The sequence below is a fragment of the Halichoerus grypus genome, chromosome 1, assembly GCF_964656455.1.
Source record: "Halichoerus grypus chromosome 1, mHalGry1.hap1.1, whole genome shotgun sequence".
Lineage (NCBI taxonomy): Eukaryota > Metazoa > Chordata > Mammalia > Carnivora > Phocidae > Halichoerus > Halichoerus grypus.
In genome coordinates, this window is record NC_135712.1 from 537641 (window position 1) to 553796 (window position 16156).

Below are 16156 nucleotides of genomic sequence, written 5' to 3' on the forward strand. Positions count from 1 at the left end.
TGTGTTAGGTGGCAGTGGGGTATTATTTTGAGTTAATTTTAACTATAACCATCAATCCATATATTTGGATAATCCATTAAGAGATAAGAGTTACCAGGGCGCCTGGAGGGCACAGTTGGCTAGCCATCTGATTTTTTTTTTTAACATTTTATTTATTTATTTGACAGAGAGAGACACAGCGAGAGAGGGAACATAAGCAGGGGGAGTAGGAGAGGGAGAAGCAGGCTTCCCGCTGAGCAGGGAGCCCGATGCGGGGCTCAATCCCAGGACCTAGCCATCTGATTCTTGATTTTGGCTTGGGTCATGATCTCAGGGTTGTGGGACTGAGCCCTACATTGGGCTCTGTGCTCATTGCGGAGTCGCCTTGGGATTCTCTCTCCTCCCTCTGCCCCTCCCGCTTACGTGTTCTCTCTCTAAAATAAATAAATAAATCTTAAAAAAAGAAAAGAGAGATAAGAATTACTTATAAACACCAAAATAAGGGTGCCTGGGTGGCTCAGTTGGTTAGGTGGCTGCCTTTGGCTTGGGTCATGATCCCCGGGTCCTGGGATCGAGCCCCACATTGGGCTCCCTGCTTGGTGGGGAGCCTGCTTCTCCCTCTCCCTGCTCTGCCTGCCGTTCCCCTGCTTGTGCTCTCTCTCTCTGTCAAATGAATAAATAAAATATTTAAAAAAAAAAAACCCACACACCAAAATAAGCCAGAGAAAATAAACCAAATGAGAGAATTATGAGTAATATTAAGTAACATGCAAAACCAGTGTTTGAATAAATGCCACCTTTTCCATTAAATATTATTTGGGCTTATAAATTAAAGAGAAGATTAAAATTTTTAAGAGTATGATTCTACTTCTCAGTTGATGTCATAACTTTGTTCTATCCTTAGTAAAAAGCAAAGCTTTAAAAAATTAGAAGTAGGAGCACTTAGCTGGCTCAGTCGGTGAAACATGTGATTCTTGATCTTGGGGTTGTAAGTTAAAGTCCCATGTTAGTTGTAGAGATTACTTAAAATCTTTAAAAAAATTAAAAATATATATAGGAGAAAAGTGAATGATCGTTAAATGTTTTCTTCCTCATTCTCAAATGCTTTAGGTTTGAAGATCAGCTTCAGCAGTGGTTGTCTGCAGACTCAGGAGTGTTTACGGATTCAACGTCCCTTCCCCTCTACCTTCCTCAGACCCTGGTGTCTCTGCCTCAAACTATTGAACCTGTGATGAAGACAGTGACCGCTACTAGCCCTCAGGTGGGAGGAGAGTACACTTGGCATTTGAATTAGAATTCAAGACTGAGAGAATGGCTGGGAAAAGTAATGTCTCCATTCATCCTATGGTGTTGTGATGACCAATAAATTATCAGGTTAAATAAGATATTTTCCTAAGCTTAATCTGTCAGTGTTATAGAGGCCCAACTAATTCTGTGTTTCTACTTGTCAAATGAAGGGAGAGTGGAATTAAAATATGCTTAAGAACCGAACAAAACCCATAACTGTGCTGGCACGCAGTGAGGGCACTGAGCAGAATAACAAAGGGGATGACAGTGGCTTCTGTTTGTGCACATCATGTCCAAGCCTTGGCATCACCCCGAGCTTCCTTTCTGGGATTAACCTTCCTTGAGGAAAATTAATGAATGAAGATAAGATCACAGATGTCAGGGGCTCACCCAGGAGTGTCCAGCTGCTCTGTGGCCGAGCTGCTTTTCAAAGCCACACTTGACTGGCTCCAAAGTTCAAGGTCTTTCTACCTCACCATCCTCCTTCAGTGGTAAAAGAAGCAAAAATAGTTTTCATCATAGATCCATAATGCTGGACAGGTAGAACGTCTGCTCCTAGACTGGCTTTAGGAAGCCCTTCAATAGGGGAGAAAAGCAAATGAAGATGACATACTGTGTACATTTATCAGCTTGGCAGATACCTTCAAAATAGTTATACACTTTGACTTAACAGTTTTGCCCTAAAGAAACTACTATATATAACAAAAATTAATGTTTTTTTGTTTGTTTGCTTGTTTTTTGTTCACTGTAGTGTTAATCATACTGCATAAAAAAATGGAAACTGAATATCCAAAGATAGGAGCCTGGCTGTTATTACAGGTCATATGATGGAATAGCTCATAGCCCTCCACAGTGATATTTTATAAAAATAATTGACACTGAAAGTTGCTGATGATACAGTCTGAAGGAAACATTGTGTGTGCAGGTGATACTATCCAGCTGTACACATATATGCTTGAAGAGGCTGGAAGGGGGTAGGGTGGGTGCCCAGAGGTGTGTCTGTTGAGCCCGGTAGGCCCCAGACGAAGTTTCTAACATGAGCCAGATCTACTGCCCTTAAAGAGAGTATATTTGGGTTCCTGGATATCCCAAAACTATTTTTAGGTTCTTTTTTATTTAAATAGAATGAAAGGACAGGGGAGCAGCTGCAGTTGTCAGAGGCAACAGGCACATCTATGAGCGAACGGCTGAAGCACCTGGAAAGGCTGATGCGGAGTTCAAGGGAGGAGGAAGTGGCCTCTGAGCTCCATCTCTCTGCACTGCTGGACATGGTGGACATCTGAGCTCCTGAACATGAGAGGGAAGGTCTCCAGAAGATTTTTGCTTTTACTCAAAATAATGTTCTCAGATGCTTGATGCACTGTTGGAAATGTGATTATTAATCATGCAAATAAACATTTGAATGTCTAATGAGGCCTTTTCTAGTTTTCAGAATGAAAGGCTCTTTTCTCCTGGGTAGTGTCTTTGATATTCTTATGTTTCATCTCCTCAGACTGTCACCCATCAACATACGCTCTGAGGGAGTTTGCAGCTTACATTTCTGTGTGTGTCATTCGTTGTCACAGCAAAGTTGCAGTCACTGATGTGCCAGACATCACTAATTCAGGGACGAATAAAGCACAGGAACGGTGCTTGCCAGGCCCACCTCGCTCACATCTGAGAGAGCCAACTGTGTATGTACCTAGGAATCTGAGGATGTGCATGGGACATGTCCCTGCACTGGAAGCAGGGGGAGGCGAGAGGATTAGGTGGAGGAGAGAGCAGGATTCCTGGAGAGAAGTGCAGGGTGTAGCTGGGGAGAATGTGATGTAGCTGAGAGGATATGATGAAAACCTGGAGGTGCCAGCTTGGTGGTGCTGCCAAGTGAGGACATAGGCCAGACCACAGAGACCCTTGCTGCCTTATTCTGAGTGCTATGGGAATCCACTGTTGGAGGAAAGTGGTTTGGTCACATATTCTTTTTATTTTTTTGAAATAGTGATCGAGAGAGCAGGAGCAGGGGAGTAGAGGGAGAGGTAGAAGAAGGCTCCCCGCTGATCAGGAAGCCCGATGTGGGGCTCAATCCCAGGACCCCGGGATCATGACCTGAGCTGAAGGCAGATGCTTACCTGACTGAGCCACCCAGGTGCCGCCACAAACTCTTTTAAAAATGGCATATGGGGATGGTCAGCAAGACAAGGAAGGAATCTTGAAAGGGGTGCTGTAGCCATCTAGGTGAAAAAGGAAGGGTATAATCCTGAGTTTGCTAGCAGTTAGTTTGAAAGACGGATAAATCTGAGCCATCTACAGAGAGGCCTTGTTTTTACATTTACTTGTTTTTCTATGTTCTTAATACTACTTTACCCAAAACTTTCTGCCTTAAGTGTAAAGCTCTTCTAACACTATCATGTGCATCAGTTAATGTGCTAGTTCTACTTTCTTGTGGAGATAACCCACTGGGAAACACCCATTTTTCTGCCACAGCATAGACATTTCCTGGATTCTCAGTCCTGTATTTTCCTCTTCCTTTTCTTGCTTTCTCATTTTGGTGGAGCCCGTTTTCTAGCAGCCTTCTGAGCTTGCATATCTTGTCTTTATTTCTACCCTTAATGGAAATGGAATTTTAGGTTGGTAATCATTCCCCTGTGTTTTTGTTTTTTGTTGCTGGAAGTTTTACAGATCATCTCTGCCCATGGTGTTCTTAAATTTCTCAGCAACATGCTTGATGCATTGGTCTCCCTCCCCTGTTACTCACCCAAATTGTGCTGAGCACGTAGTAGTGCTTTTTCCCCTAGTGTTACTGCTGTATGACAAACTACCCCAAACATACATAGTAGCTTAAATTTGGGAAGGATTCGGCTGGGCAGTTTCCTCTTGGGATTTTTCATATAGTTGCAGTCAGGTATTAGCAGGGGGCTGCAGTCACCAGAAGGCTTGACTAGGTTGGATGTCCAAGACAAGTTCATTCACATGGCTGGCAGGTGATGTTGCACTGTCGGCTGGGGGGACAGCTGGGGCTTTCAACCTGAGTGGCCAATATGTGACCTCACTATGTGGCTTGACTTATTCATAGCCAGGTGGCCTCAGGGTAGTGAAACTTCTTACATGGAATCTCAGGGCTCCAAGTGCAAGGGCCCTAGTGAGCAAAATGTAAGCCCAGCTTTGGAACTCATGCAGGCTAACTTTCATAGCACTATATTATATTACAAACATGTGGTTAGAGATGCAAGGGATGGGACACAGATACCATTGATCAATGGGGATGAGTGTTAAGATCATATTGTATAAGAGCATGTGAGATGGGAGATGTTGCAGGAATCTTTTGTTTTACAGAGAGAAAATGCCGAGCAGGCTCCATGCCCAGCGCAGAGCCTATTGCAGGGCTCGATCTCACAACCCTGAGATCATGACCTAGCCTAAAATCAAGAGTTGGATGCTCAACTAGTCAACTAAGCCACCAGGGCACCCCAGCAGGAATCTTTGGAAAACAATCTGCCATGCTTTTTCAGTCTGGAAAATTATCCAACTATGCTGGAGGTTTTGGAAATTATTTAATATATTCTTCGCCTCCACTGTTTCCCTTTGGAACTCCTAATATTTAGATGTTTGACAACCTGGATTGATCCTCTAATTTTCTTTCTTTTTTTTTAAAAGATTTTATTTATTTGAGAGAGAGTGAGAGAGAGCACAGGCTGGGGGTGGGGGGGGAGGCAGAGGGAGAAGACTCCCTGCCAGTGGGAAGCCTGGTGCGGGGCTCGATCCTAGGACCTTGGATCATGACCTGAGCTGAAGGCAGACACTTAACTGACTGAGCCACCCAGGTGCCCCGATCCTCTAATTTTCTTCTCTCCTTTATTTTTTATATCTTTATTTTTTAACCTCCTACCCTAAAATTTCCCTATTTTATCTTCCTATTCTAGTGATTTTTAAAATCTGTTGCCGTATTTTTTATTCCTAAGTCTTTTTTCTTAATGTTTCTTATTTATTGAATCCTGTCCATTCGTTTATTCAATATATATTTTTGGAATGTTTACTCTGTGCTAGGCATTATTCCAGGCGCTGGGGATATGGCAACAAACAAATTTCAGCCCTCACAGGGCTTGTATTTTAGTGGGGACATATGGAATAAACAAGTAGGCAAATTGTTTGGTATGCTAATTGGTGGTAAGCAATGAGGGAAAATAAGGGAGGGAAAGAGTGTCAGATGGTTCTTGTTTCATAGGTACAACATCCTACCTCTGTGAGGACATGTTTTTGTCAAAATCCTTTTCCACACCTTGCACCATCTCCATTTCTCAAAATTTCCTTTTTTGGTGTGTTTTGTTGTCTTTCTTCATAGAGGCTTTCCTCAAATGTCTAGCTCATGTTCATGATGAGGCTCTGAGGAGCCTGCCAGCTGATAGGCTCCTCCACTTATCCACTGGGTCTCAGATGCCAATGTTTGCAGGTCTTTTGGGGGCCATTTGCTTCAGAGAAATCCTCTTCTTACTGCCCAAAGCTGTATGGCTGAGTGGGAGAAGCAGGACTGGGCTCCTCCACGAGTGTAAGGCTTTTACTCATACCCCATTTTCAGTGGCCCTCAGCTGTGTCTGGTTCCTGAGTTCACACCTGCTCTGACTCAATTGTTAGATGTGACAAGACAACTTACTGGTGACTGATAAGAGCAATCTTAGGAAATGTGAAGAGAAAAGGCTGGTGGCAGAGTTTTCTTTTTTTCGGGGAAGGGATCCTACTGCTTATTCAAAGGTCTTCCATTTTCCACACCTTCCTTGGGTTTGTTAGCAAGAATGGTCTCTTTTCTTGATGGCTTCACCCCAGTATATGGGTTTCAGCTTTCCTCTGGCTTGCTAAGTTGGTTATCCCTCCTTACATCACAGCCCGTCTAGAATTTTGTTGATCTCTTAGTTTCCTGGTATCTCCTCTCCCGTTCTTAAACTGTGAGTTTTTATGATTATATTTTATTTATTTATTTAAAGATTTTATTATTTGACAGAGACACAGCGAGAGAGAGGGAACACAAGCAGGGGGAGTGGGAGAGAGAGAAGCAGGCTTCCCGCTGAGCAGGGAGCCTGATGTGGGGCTTGATGCGGGGCTCGATCCCAGGACCCTAGGATCACGACCTGAGCCGAAGGCAGACGCTTAACGACTGAGCCACCCAGGCGCCCCTTTATTATTATTTTTTTAAAGATTTTATTTATTTGAGAGAGAGAGAGAGAGACACAGCAAGAGAGGGAACACAAGCAGGGGGAGTGCGAGAGGAAGAAGCAGGCTTCCCGCAGAGCAGGGAACCCGATGCGGGGCTCGATCCCAGGACCCCGGGATCATGACCTGAGCCGAAGGCAGACGCTTAACGACTGAGCCACCCAGGCGCCCCTATCTTTTATTACTTTATGTAAGTAGAGCTTGGATGGGAAATGGAAGCCAATGCCTGTGCTCAGTCTGACATGTTTAACTGGAAATTTCCCCCTTAAAAAACCCAAAACTCTGCCACCAGTGTTTTGTCTTCACATTTCCTAAGATTCTTATCAGTCACCAGTAAGTTGTCCTGCCACATGTAATCATCAATTCTCAGACCTCATTTTACAATCCCTCCAAAACCTCTACACAGACCACGTGTCTTCACTTGGCTTCCCTGACTCCACATTCCTCTCGTTTTTCTCCCGTTTCTCTTGCCACGCCTCTTCTGAACTGGAAACTATTGGTGCCACAGGGCTCATCCTGAAAATCTTTTCTTTGGAATACTCATTCTCTAGTTGATCTTGTCCAATCTTATGTTTTCAAACATCACCTAAAAATAGGTAACTCTTGAATTCCTCTCTCTAGCCTTGTCCTCTCTCGAACACCAGCCCACTCCAACGTACCTACTTGCATGTCTAATGATCATCTCTGTCTTAAAGTATCCCCAATCTAAGCTGAAATTTTCCCCAACACCTTCTCTACTTTTGTAAATGACACCATCCTATGCCTAGTCGTTCATGCCAAAAACTTCAGAGTCTTTTGTATCCAGTTCACTGAACAAGCTGGAATTGGTAGGGAGCATTATTTTCTCCCATGACTGTCTCTAGAAACTCTTATCTGTGAATTCTCAGACGGATTTTTACAATTTTTTCCTTTCCAAGATACTAAAAAAACCCAAATTGTTATTTTGCTCATAAAAAGTCCAGTACAGTAAAATATCAAAACTCGAAGTGTGCTCCAATTGGAACCTCTTTCCTCCCTTGGCTTTGCCAGACTCAGGCTTTGAGATGTCCATGTAGGCTGGAGCCCTAGGTCCCACCTCCTTCTTCGAGTTCAGAGACCAACTTCCCATCTGTTCCCCCCTCGCAGGGAAGTATGGATTGGTGAATCTGGGGGACGGGCAGGGTCAAGTGCTCAGGCTGCTCTGAGGCCGCTGTCTGCGAGCTGCCGCCTGCTGGGCATCCTCTCCACGCTCGCTGCGCGGCGCACGTGGGGCGGCTCCGCGGCCGGGAGGCTGCGGCTGGCCAGGGCCTGGAGAGAGGTGTCCGATTCAGCGCGGGATCAGCGTTGCCCTCTGGATGGCAGATGTCAGGCGTGTCTGCAAGGCTGGTATTCCGGCATCATCTCACTGCTGTGTCTGAACGAGGACAGGAAGCGGCAAGCGTCCTTTACTGACCATCTACAATCCCGGCGTTCATTCACGGGACGGCGCACGACACCCCCCGGAGCGGCCGCAGCCTGCGGTCAGGGCTTCTGCCGCGGTCTGTGGGCCTCGGGCCCCCCGTGTCCGTGGGGGCACCGCTTCCCGCACCAGGGCTCCCAGCCCGCCCCTCAGCCCGGGTCCCCGCCGCCCCCGCCCCCGCCGTCCCTTTCAAGCTCGGCCTCTGTCTCCGCCTTTCTCTCTTCCCTTCGCGGTCAAGACCTCTCACGTTCGAGTTACCCTGGGGCCCCCAAACTCCGGGCACCGCTGCGAGCGGCTGAGACCGTCCCTGAGCGGCCCTGACGCCCCCTGCTGGCCCTCCCGCCCCGGGGCCGCGGGGGCTCGGCCTCCCGAGGAGCCTCTCCTGCCGGCTTCCCCTCAGGTCCCCGCCACCGCCCCTCCTCCTCCGAGGAACCTTCCCACCTCACTGCCCAGCAGCGCCCGCACCTCCAGGCTACCGTCTTCCCCTCGCGCACTCACCTCCAGCCACCCGGCCTCCGCCAGCGCACAAGCTCCCCCCGCCTGAGCCTCCCTCCCATCGCCCCTGCCTGCCGGCCCTGGGCGCGCTGCCGGCCGCCTCCGCGCGTCGCCTTACGTCACTCCGGGGCCGACGCGAGCTCCCGGCGTGACTGCAGGCCCCGCCCCTGCCCCGCCCCTGGACACGGTCCTGCCCAGTCCTCGCCCCCAGCCCGGCCCCGCCCCGCTCAGACCCCGCCCAGGCCACGCCCTCATCGCGCTGGGCCGTCCGGCTCTCGACCACTGAGGCGGCCGAGCGCGCCCTGCGTCCACCTTCGCGGCGTTCTGATTGGCTGCAGGAGCATCGGCCCACCGCGCCCCGCGGTGTCAGCCGACGCGAGGTGGCGGGGACCCGGGTCTGGGGCCAGATCCCCGAGCCGTGGCGGGGGCGGCGTGCGGCGCGGTAGCGGTCATGACGGAGGGCACGTGAGTCCCCGCGTCCCGGGACCCCCGAGAAGGGAGGGCGCGTCGGGGGCGCTGCGGGGGCGGCGGGGACGGGGCGCCCAGAGCTCTTCCTCTGAGGTGCGTGCCATGGCGCCTGCCGGTGGGCTGGAGGAAGGGAGCGCGGCGGCCGCGGGGACGGGTGGGCCGGCGGCTCAGGCGAGCGCCCTCGCTCCCAGGTGCCTGCGTCGCCGAGGGGGCCCCTACAAGACGGAGCCCGCCACCGACCTCAGCCGCTGGCGCCTGCGCAGCGAGCGGGGCAGGCAGACGTGGACGTACTCGGCGGGGGAGGAGGCCCCCGGCCGCGGGCAGACGGCGCTGGAGGCGCACTCCCTGGGACTGGACCCCGTAAGTGCGGCGCGCGTCCCCCGCGCGTGGGCGCCTGCGAGGGGGTGTGAGGAGATTCGGAGGCAGGTGACGGGGCCCGCAGAGCGCGGAACCTTCCTTTTACTTGGTGGAGCGCTACTTACAGACCTCAGATGGGAGCACGGGAGACACGAGTAATCGGAGGCGTTGCTCCGGCGCGGGTGTCGGGGTGCGGCTCCCGGCCTGGCCTCTGACCCTCGGCTCCCGTCTCTCCTCCTTGGCAGGGGAGTTACTTCAGGGACCTGCCCAAGGCCCACACAGCCCGCGGGGGGGCTCTGAACGGGATGAGGTTCTACGTGCGGCTGCAGGCTGAGGACGGGCACTGGGCGGGCGACTACGGCGGCCCGCTCTTCCTCCTGCCAGGTAGGCGGCTGCTGCCGCGGCTTGTCGGTGAGGCCAGCCTGGGGCGTCGCTGAGGCCCAGTTCAGGCCCGTGGTGAACGCTGTGTGGAGAAGCAGGTGAAAACCCGGGAGCTTGTTTGTGAAAGGTCTCTGCAGGGGTGCCCTGCGCCTGTGTTGTCCTGGTGCTGGTGCTGGGCGAGGGGGCGAGGGCACTGCTAGCCCCGTGTTCTCAAAAGGGAAGCCGGGGTACTCCGTGGGGGCAGGGGAGGGGTGGCTCCTGAGTCCCAGTACGGAGAGGCGACGCGCTCCAGGTGGAGGACCTAGCCTCTAAAGATGTCAGAGATGGGCAGGTGACGGGTGGGGTCTTTTTTGTTTCTAAGATTTTATTTTTAAGTAATCTCTACGACCCAACGTGGGGCTCAAACCCACACCCCCAGGATCGGAGTTGCATGCTCTACCAGCTGACAGCCAGCCAGGCGCCCGGATGGGTGGGATCTTTACGTCTTCTTTGGGCAGCTTGCATGTATGAACCTAACCTCGAAGGGGTGGCTGAGGGAGCTCAGGCAGGGCACCTGCGGGTTCAGTTGGTGAGTCCTAGGAGGATGGCATGTGGGCCTCCTGGGTACTGAACTGGTTTGGCTAGCTAAAACCATTGTGTTCTGAGGATGTTTCACTACATACTCAGCTGTGTGAGGTGAGAAATTCCCTTCTATGAATTTATGGAGAAGGACTCTTTTCTCCTAGTGGGAGGAGCTTTGGGAATCCATCATGCTTTTGTCTCCCCTGGGCTGTGCAGCATTGTGTCTTCTTGTTTAGGGACCTATGGGCCTGTCCTTGAGGGGCTCTTTCTTCCCTTTGGCCTCACCTGGAGCCTATTGAGACTATTGTCAGAGATCCTCATAGGGAGGCAGTGACACTGCATTTGCCCGCTCCGGGCAAGGTGACAGGACTTCACTGAGTCTCCAGCACCTCCCCGGTGACATGGGGATGATGAGAATCAGGCTAAGTCATACATGCACAGCACCGGGGACAGCTGCACTGTTTCGTGCTTGCTGCTGCAGCTCTGGACCCCGCCTGCTGGGCTTCCTCCCCGGTGCAGGCTGCAGGCTGGGGCTTTCCCTTCCCCATTTTGAACTCTGGATAGACCGTCTTCCTTAGGTTGACACTGGTCTGTTCAGAGGTACTGCACAGGGTTTTTCCGTGGCTGGCCGAGCTTTGACCGGTCCTTCCTTTTCCTGCTTTAATTTGGAAGATGCTCCTGGGGGCCGTGATTCTGTATAGACACTTCCCCATTGAGTGTGGTTCATGTGGCATTGACTATTCCCATGGGTCTTTATGGGAAGGCAGTGACATGGCATTGGCCTGCTCGGACCCTGGGCAAGGTGGTAGGACCTCACTGTGCCTTGGCTGCCTCATATATGATGTGGGGAATCGGATTTGGTCATATGTGCACGTATATGCATCACTGTGGTGAGCCCTGACTCTGTTGTCCAAACCCCTGGGCTCCAGCCCCTGCCCCACTATTTGGGGTCTGTGCCTCAGTTTTCTTGCCTGTAAAATGGGAAGACACTGGCTCTGTTTCTTGCCCATGTGTGTTTCTTTGTCTTGACAGCATCATGACTATAATGAAAAGAGATGGGCTTGAGTTGGGATGATTTTTTTCTGTGAACTTCTGCAGCATCTCCAAACCTAGCTGCCCTTCTTCCAGGGTGTGTCTGTGTGTGAGTGTGTCTTCCAGGGTTTCTGATGCCTCTGAGCCAGAGTCAGGCATGTATCCATGGTGCGTTTTGGCTGGGGCCTACCCCAAGACACACACACCCCTCACCTCCCTTGCAGGGCACCACAGGCATGTGGCTGAGGGAGGAGGGGGTTAGGGTTGGGGATGGCCTGTGAGCAACATATTCAGGAGGGCTAGGCTGGGAAGTTTCTTTTTTGTGGATAATATTTATTGGCCGTTGGCCATCTCCCCCATTTGCAAAGTGATATTTGCTAGGAAAAAACCTATAAAACAAAAAAACATAAGACATAAATCTTATCCTATCCAGGGGAGAGCCATTTGGTGTTTCTTTTCTAGCAGGTGTGGACAGTACTGTGGGAGCCTAGAGTGGCTGGGAGGGCTTTGCACACCCCATGTTGTTGCTGTTCCCTGGGGCCCCACTCCCAAAGTCCCTGACGAGGCTGGGAGGAATAGCCTTCTCAGGCTCGTTTCCGTGAAAACGAGACCACTGGGTCAGCTCCCTGTAGGGTGGGAGGAAAGAGACCTGGGCTTAGCTGTGCTGAGTGCCGGCTCCCAGTGAGGAACATCTTTTCTGCCACATAGGCCTCCTGATCACGTGCTATGTGGCCCAGATCCCTTTGCCAGCGGGATATAGAGAAGAGATGGTGCGGTACCTGCGGTCAGTGCAGCTCCCGGATGGCGGCTGGGGCCTGTGAGTCGTTTTGTTACTGCACATATGTGCATGCATGTGCACACATGTTCTTGTGTAGGACATACGCCTGTCAAGAGTAGGGTGAGTGGAGCTACTATGGACCTGGGGTGGGTGGGAGGAGAACGTGGTAGGAGGGAGACTGGCTGGGTGCTGTGTACCAGCTGGACCCTGGTGTCCTAGGGTTCTCAGGATAGGTGGCCGCACACTCTGGGCCTTGGTTTTACAGCTTGTGTTGTAACTGGGCTTTATGACTCACACCCTACAGAAAGCCATCTGGCTGTTACCACTAAGGCAGAAGGAAGTTCTTGACTCTGGGATGGCAGCAGGTGGAGCCAGGGGGGCCAGGTGCCCCTCCCCAATTCTCAGTGTGCCTTTCTGACACATAGCTCACTCTGGGAGCAGGGCCTTCCCTCAGGGGGGTCAACTGCCTGCCCACCCTGGTCATGGGCTCTGGTACCTCTTGTTCTACACCGAGGGCTGGGGTTCCTCCTAGCGAGCTAAATCCACACCAGAGGGGTTCTCCATCAGAATTCTTGGAGGACATCCCAGCCTCTGTTTGCCCCTTGACGGGGGCTGTGGGCCTCAATTTGTCACCTCTAGAGCTTGTTCTGTGCGCTGTAGTGATGAAGGAGCCTGAGTTGGGTCACAGCCTGGGGCTGATGTTGATTCAGGTGTGGGAAGTAAGAGGAGGCAGGCAGGTCCTGCACAGGCAGTTTTGGAACTGATCAGTTATGGGAGGTACATGGATTCTTATTGGAGAATGGCAGTTCTGGGTGTTTCTTATGTTGTCATGTTACGTCAGTAAAAGATATTTTAGCATTTTTTATTTTTCTCAGGAAATTTCTCAGAAAGTCTTGCTTAATTTCTTAGAAGTAACGAAATATGGCATTCTCTTATCCTATCTCCTACTCCCCAAGGCATGTGGAGGACAAGTCCACGGTGTTTGGGACTGCACTCAACTATGTGTCTCTGAGAATTCTGGGTGTCGGGCCTGACGATCCTGACTTGGTCCGAGCCCGGAACATTCTTCACAAGAAAGGTACTCCTTGCACAGCATGTCCTGGGTGCTCCTTCCTGCAGGTAGAGGCTGTGAATGTCTCTCTTGGGGCTGGACTCACTTATTCTGGGGAAGCTGCTGGGCTCTGGAGCCTACTTCTCACCTGGGGTTGGAGGATCCTTAGCACTGTTTTCAGTTCGTGCAGGAAGGGGCGCATATGATTCCTGAGGAGCTGATCTTCACAGTAAGGCAGATGATACGGGACTTCTCTCTTCCGTAGGTGGTGCTGCGGTCATCCCTTCCTGGGGGAAGTTCTGGCTGGCTGTCCTGAACGTGTACAGCTGGGAAGGCCTCAACACTCTGTTCCCGGAGATGTGGTATGCTTGCCCTTCTGTGATTTGTGCCTGGGCTGCCGGTGCCTTCCTGAGTGGGCTGGCGGGCCCTGGGTCACTCGCTGCCTGTTACGCAGATGAGGGGGCGGTCCATTCTGTGGTGTGAGGCTGCATTAGGCTCCTGGTGGAGGCCCTACTTGGCTGAGTCCTGCAGACCCCAGTCGGGTAGGAAGGAGGGAGGCACTGTGGGCTTGGGCCGTGTGGCAGGTGAGTGGGGCCCCGCCAGGCTGGGAGAACCGCTGGTGTGGGGAGTGTGAAGCTCTGGCATTGTTGCAGAAGGCTGTGCTGTGTCTTGTCATTGTGGATGTTTTGAGCCTCTGTGGAAGCAGAAACAGAAGGCAGTAGGCCGCGCAGCTCTTGCCAGCCTCAGCACTGGGGTGTGCTGTGCTTTTCTCTGTTCCTTATCTTTCTGCCGGTGAATGAGAAAGTTAATCCCAGACATCATACGTCAACTGTGAGCACTTCGGTGTGTATCTTTGAAAGAGAAGAATTTCCTTGTTAATAGAATCACAATGCTGTTTAAATACTCAGCAGAATCAACGCTAATTCCTTATTGTGTGATACTTCTAACCAGTGTCTTAGCACTTTGGGCATCTCCCCAGAAAACATGCATATGCATGTAAATCCCCCAGTGTCACCTTCAGGAGGTGAGACTCCTGGTTGAGCTTGGGTAGAGCCCCTGCTGGCTCCCTGGAGCCCTGTCAGCAATGTCGTGGCCCCCCAGGGAGCTGTCAGGGAGGCTGGGGGGCTGTTGTGTTAGACGACCTCGGTGGAGGTCATATTAGGTGAAGGGTTCTGATGCCAGGGTTGAGGGACCAACCTCTGCAGCCTTGAGGGGTGGTGACGGGGGCAGAGGGTGGTGAGGTGAAGTGGTGGGAGGGGCGCTTGGGAGGAGGCGGGGAGGTGTTCTGGGGCCATCCCTGTGTTCCTCACTGGCAGCTTGCCAGGGGCACCGTGGACCTGTCCGGTGTGTAAGGAGTGGGCAGAGGAAGACACTGAGCAGGTGCCAGGAGGGTGTGTGGGTGTCACAGGCCAGTGTCAGGGCACTGTTGTCTGTGCCCTTACATGGTGGGCCTGGCAGTCAGTGCTGGTCCGTGAGGGCACAGCTGGTCTTTCCTGGAGTGCTTTTGGAGGGGTGTGTTAGAGGGTGAAAGTGTGCTCAGGGCTCAGGATCTCTGGTGTCCCTCCAGCTGCAGAGAAGCTGTAAAATATGCCCTTTAAAGTGAGTGGGGGAGCCCTGGAGAGTGAGTGTAGTGGCCTGAGGCCAGAGTTGGTGGGAGTGGTGGGTACCTGCCCAGCTCATGACTGGCCTGCCCGTGCCCCTCACACATGAGGACAGGAGGCTTGAAGGTAAAGTGGGGAAATAACCCCAGGTACCCACCCACCCGGGAAGCTGGTGGAGCCGTGTATGCTAAGGTCAGGCTAAATGTCTGGGCAGAAACGTGTTGGCGGAGATAACACTGAAAGCCTCAGTCCTTGAGAAGTGCCAATTCTGAAGGGTTTTAGATAAACTTTTTATTTTGGAATAGTTTTAAATTTCCAGAAAATTTGCAAAGATAGTCCAGAACGTTCCCGTAGACCCTTCACCCTGTTTCTCCATTATTAACATTTTACGTTACTGTGGTACCTTTGTCCCAGCTGAGAAACCCACAGACAGTCCTGGAAATTTAGAAGTCAAGCTTCCTGGCTTTAGATGTGCTGCAGCTGAACCAGGGGGAGTGGTTGTCACTCGTGAGGGCTGTGCCCGTCGGCACCCCACAGGAGCGTGGCTGCCGCGTGCTGGTGGCCATGCCAGCTTGGGCTGGGGCTGCGCGGGTGGTGCTGGGGGGGCCGGGCCCTGGCGCTGACGTGCCGTTCCGCAGGCTGTTTCCTGACTGGGTCCCTGCGCACCCCTCCACGCTCTGGTGCCACTGCCGACAGGTCTACCTGCCCATGAGCTACTGCTATGCCGCCCGGCTGAGCGCCAAGGAGGACCCGCTGGTCCGGAGCCTCCGCCAGGTAAGGACTCCTGGGCAGGGACCCCCAGGCTGGGGGGTCACCCTCAGGTCCGACTGTGCATGCCTGCTGGCCTGGGACTGTGCAGAGCTGAGTTCCAAGTCGTGAGGGCGGAGCCTCCACCTTCCCGGATCCTAAGTGACTGCCCAGAGGGGCTTGTGCGGTGGGACGGGCTCAGGGCCCTGGAGGCAGAGTCCACGCGGGAAGCAGGTCCCGAGAGGAGGCTCGGGGTGGAGGATGTCCATTAGGGTGTGTGCTTGGGGAGGCAGCGGGCGAGGAGGGTGCTGAGGTGCTGCTGCCCCCAGGAGCTGTACGTGGAGGACTACGCCAGCGTCGAGTGGCCGGCACACAGGGGCAGCGTGGCCCCCGACGAGCTGTACACACCGCACAGCTGGCTGCTCCGCGTGGTGTACGGTGGGTGCTTGCTGACGGGCTGGCGGGCCTCCCAGGGCTTGGCTGGCACCTCAAGTGGTGCTCAGTCTCCTCCCCTTTCTCACCACCTGTCGTTTGGGCCCTGTGGTGACTGGGGGGCAGCCGTGTGTGCTTCGTGTCCAGTGGGTCTGCTCTGTCTTTGCCCTTGGGGCAAGCCTGGGGCTGGGGCTCCTGGACATGGGGTTTGGGAGCTGCAGGCCTGGAGGGCACGCTCGTTCCTTCCCTTAGGGGAGAAGGTGCAGGCCTCCGTGGGGCCCGGTATAGGCCCATCTCCCTGCAGGAAGCCTGGTGGCTTGGAGGCCAGCATGGGGTGCAGTGTGTGGAAGGGTCATGTTCCCTTGCTC

The 16156-nt window shown here is 52.6% G+C and overlaps 2 protein-coding genes and 1 long non-coding RNA gene across 16 annotated transcripts in view; 2 read left to right on the forward strand and 1 right to left on the reverse strand.

Annotated features, from left to right (window-relative positions):
• Positions 1-2676, forward strand: part of MCM3AP (minichromosome maintenance complex component 3 associated protein) — a 50686-nt gene extending 48010 nt beyond the window's left edge. For all 8 annotated transcript variants that reach the window (XM_036081622.2, XM_036081621.2, XM_078076123.1 and 5 more), the window contains exons 28-29: positions 1090-1240; positions 2391-2676. In XM_036081622.2, coding sequence (XP_035937515.1) covers positions 1090-1240; positions 2391-2549 — 310 coding nt within the window. In that variant the 3' untranslated portion in view covers positions 2550-2676. The remainder of the gene's footprint in view (positions 1-1089; positions 1241-2390) is intronic.
• LOC118528960 (uncharacterized) lies at positions 1518-8489 on the reverse strand. Its single transcript, XR_013450416.1, has 4 exons — positions 8384-8489; positions 5482-7840; positions 3375-3476; positions 1518-1842 (listed from the first exon to the last, which is right to left on the reverse strand). It is a non-coding gene; the product is annotated as an uncharacterized LOC118528960 (long non-coding RNA).
• Positions 8490-8725: 236 nt separating this feature from the next.
• Positions 8726-16156, forward strand: part of LSS (lanosterol synthase) — a 46062-nt gene continuing 38631 nt past the window's right edge. For 6 of the 7 annotated variants that reach the window (XM_078054657.1, XM_036081635.2, XM_036081636.2 and 3 more), the window contains exons 1-8: positions 8726-8845; positions 9040-9208; positions 9451-9589; positions 11888-11996; positions 12914-13035; positions 13274-13370; positions 15248-15383; positions 15686-15794. In XM_078054657.1, coding sequence (XP_077910783.1) covers positions 8832-8845; positions 9040-9208; positions 9451-9589; positions 11888-11996; positions 12914-13035; positions 13274-13370; positions 15248-15383; positions 15686-15794 — 895 coding nt within the window. In that variant the 5' untranslated portion in view covers positions 8726-8831. The remainder of the gene's footprint in view (positions 8846-9039; positions 9209-9450; positions 9590-11887; positions 11997-12913; positions 13036-13273; positions 13371-15247; positions 15384-15685; positions 15795-16156) is intronic. The other variant, XM_036081638.2, reaches the window with a different exon arrangement.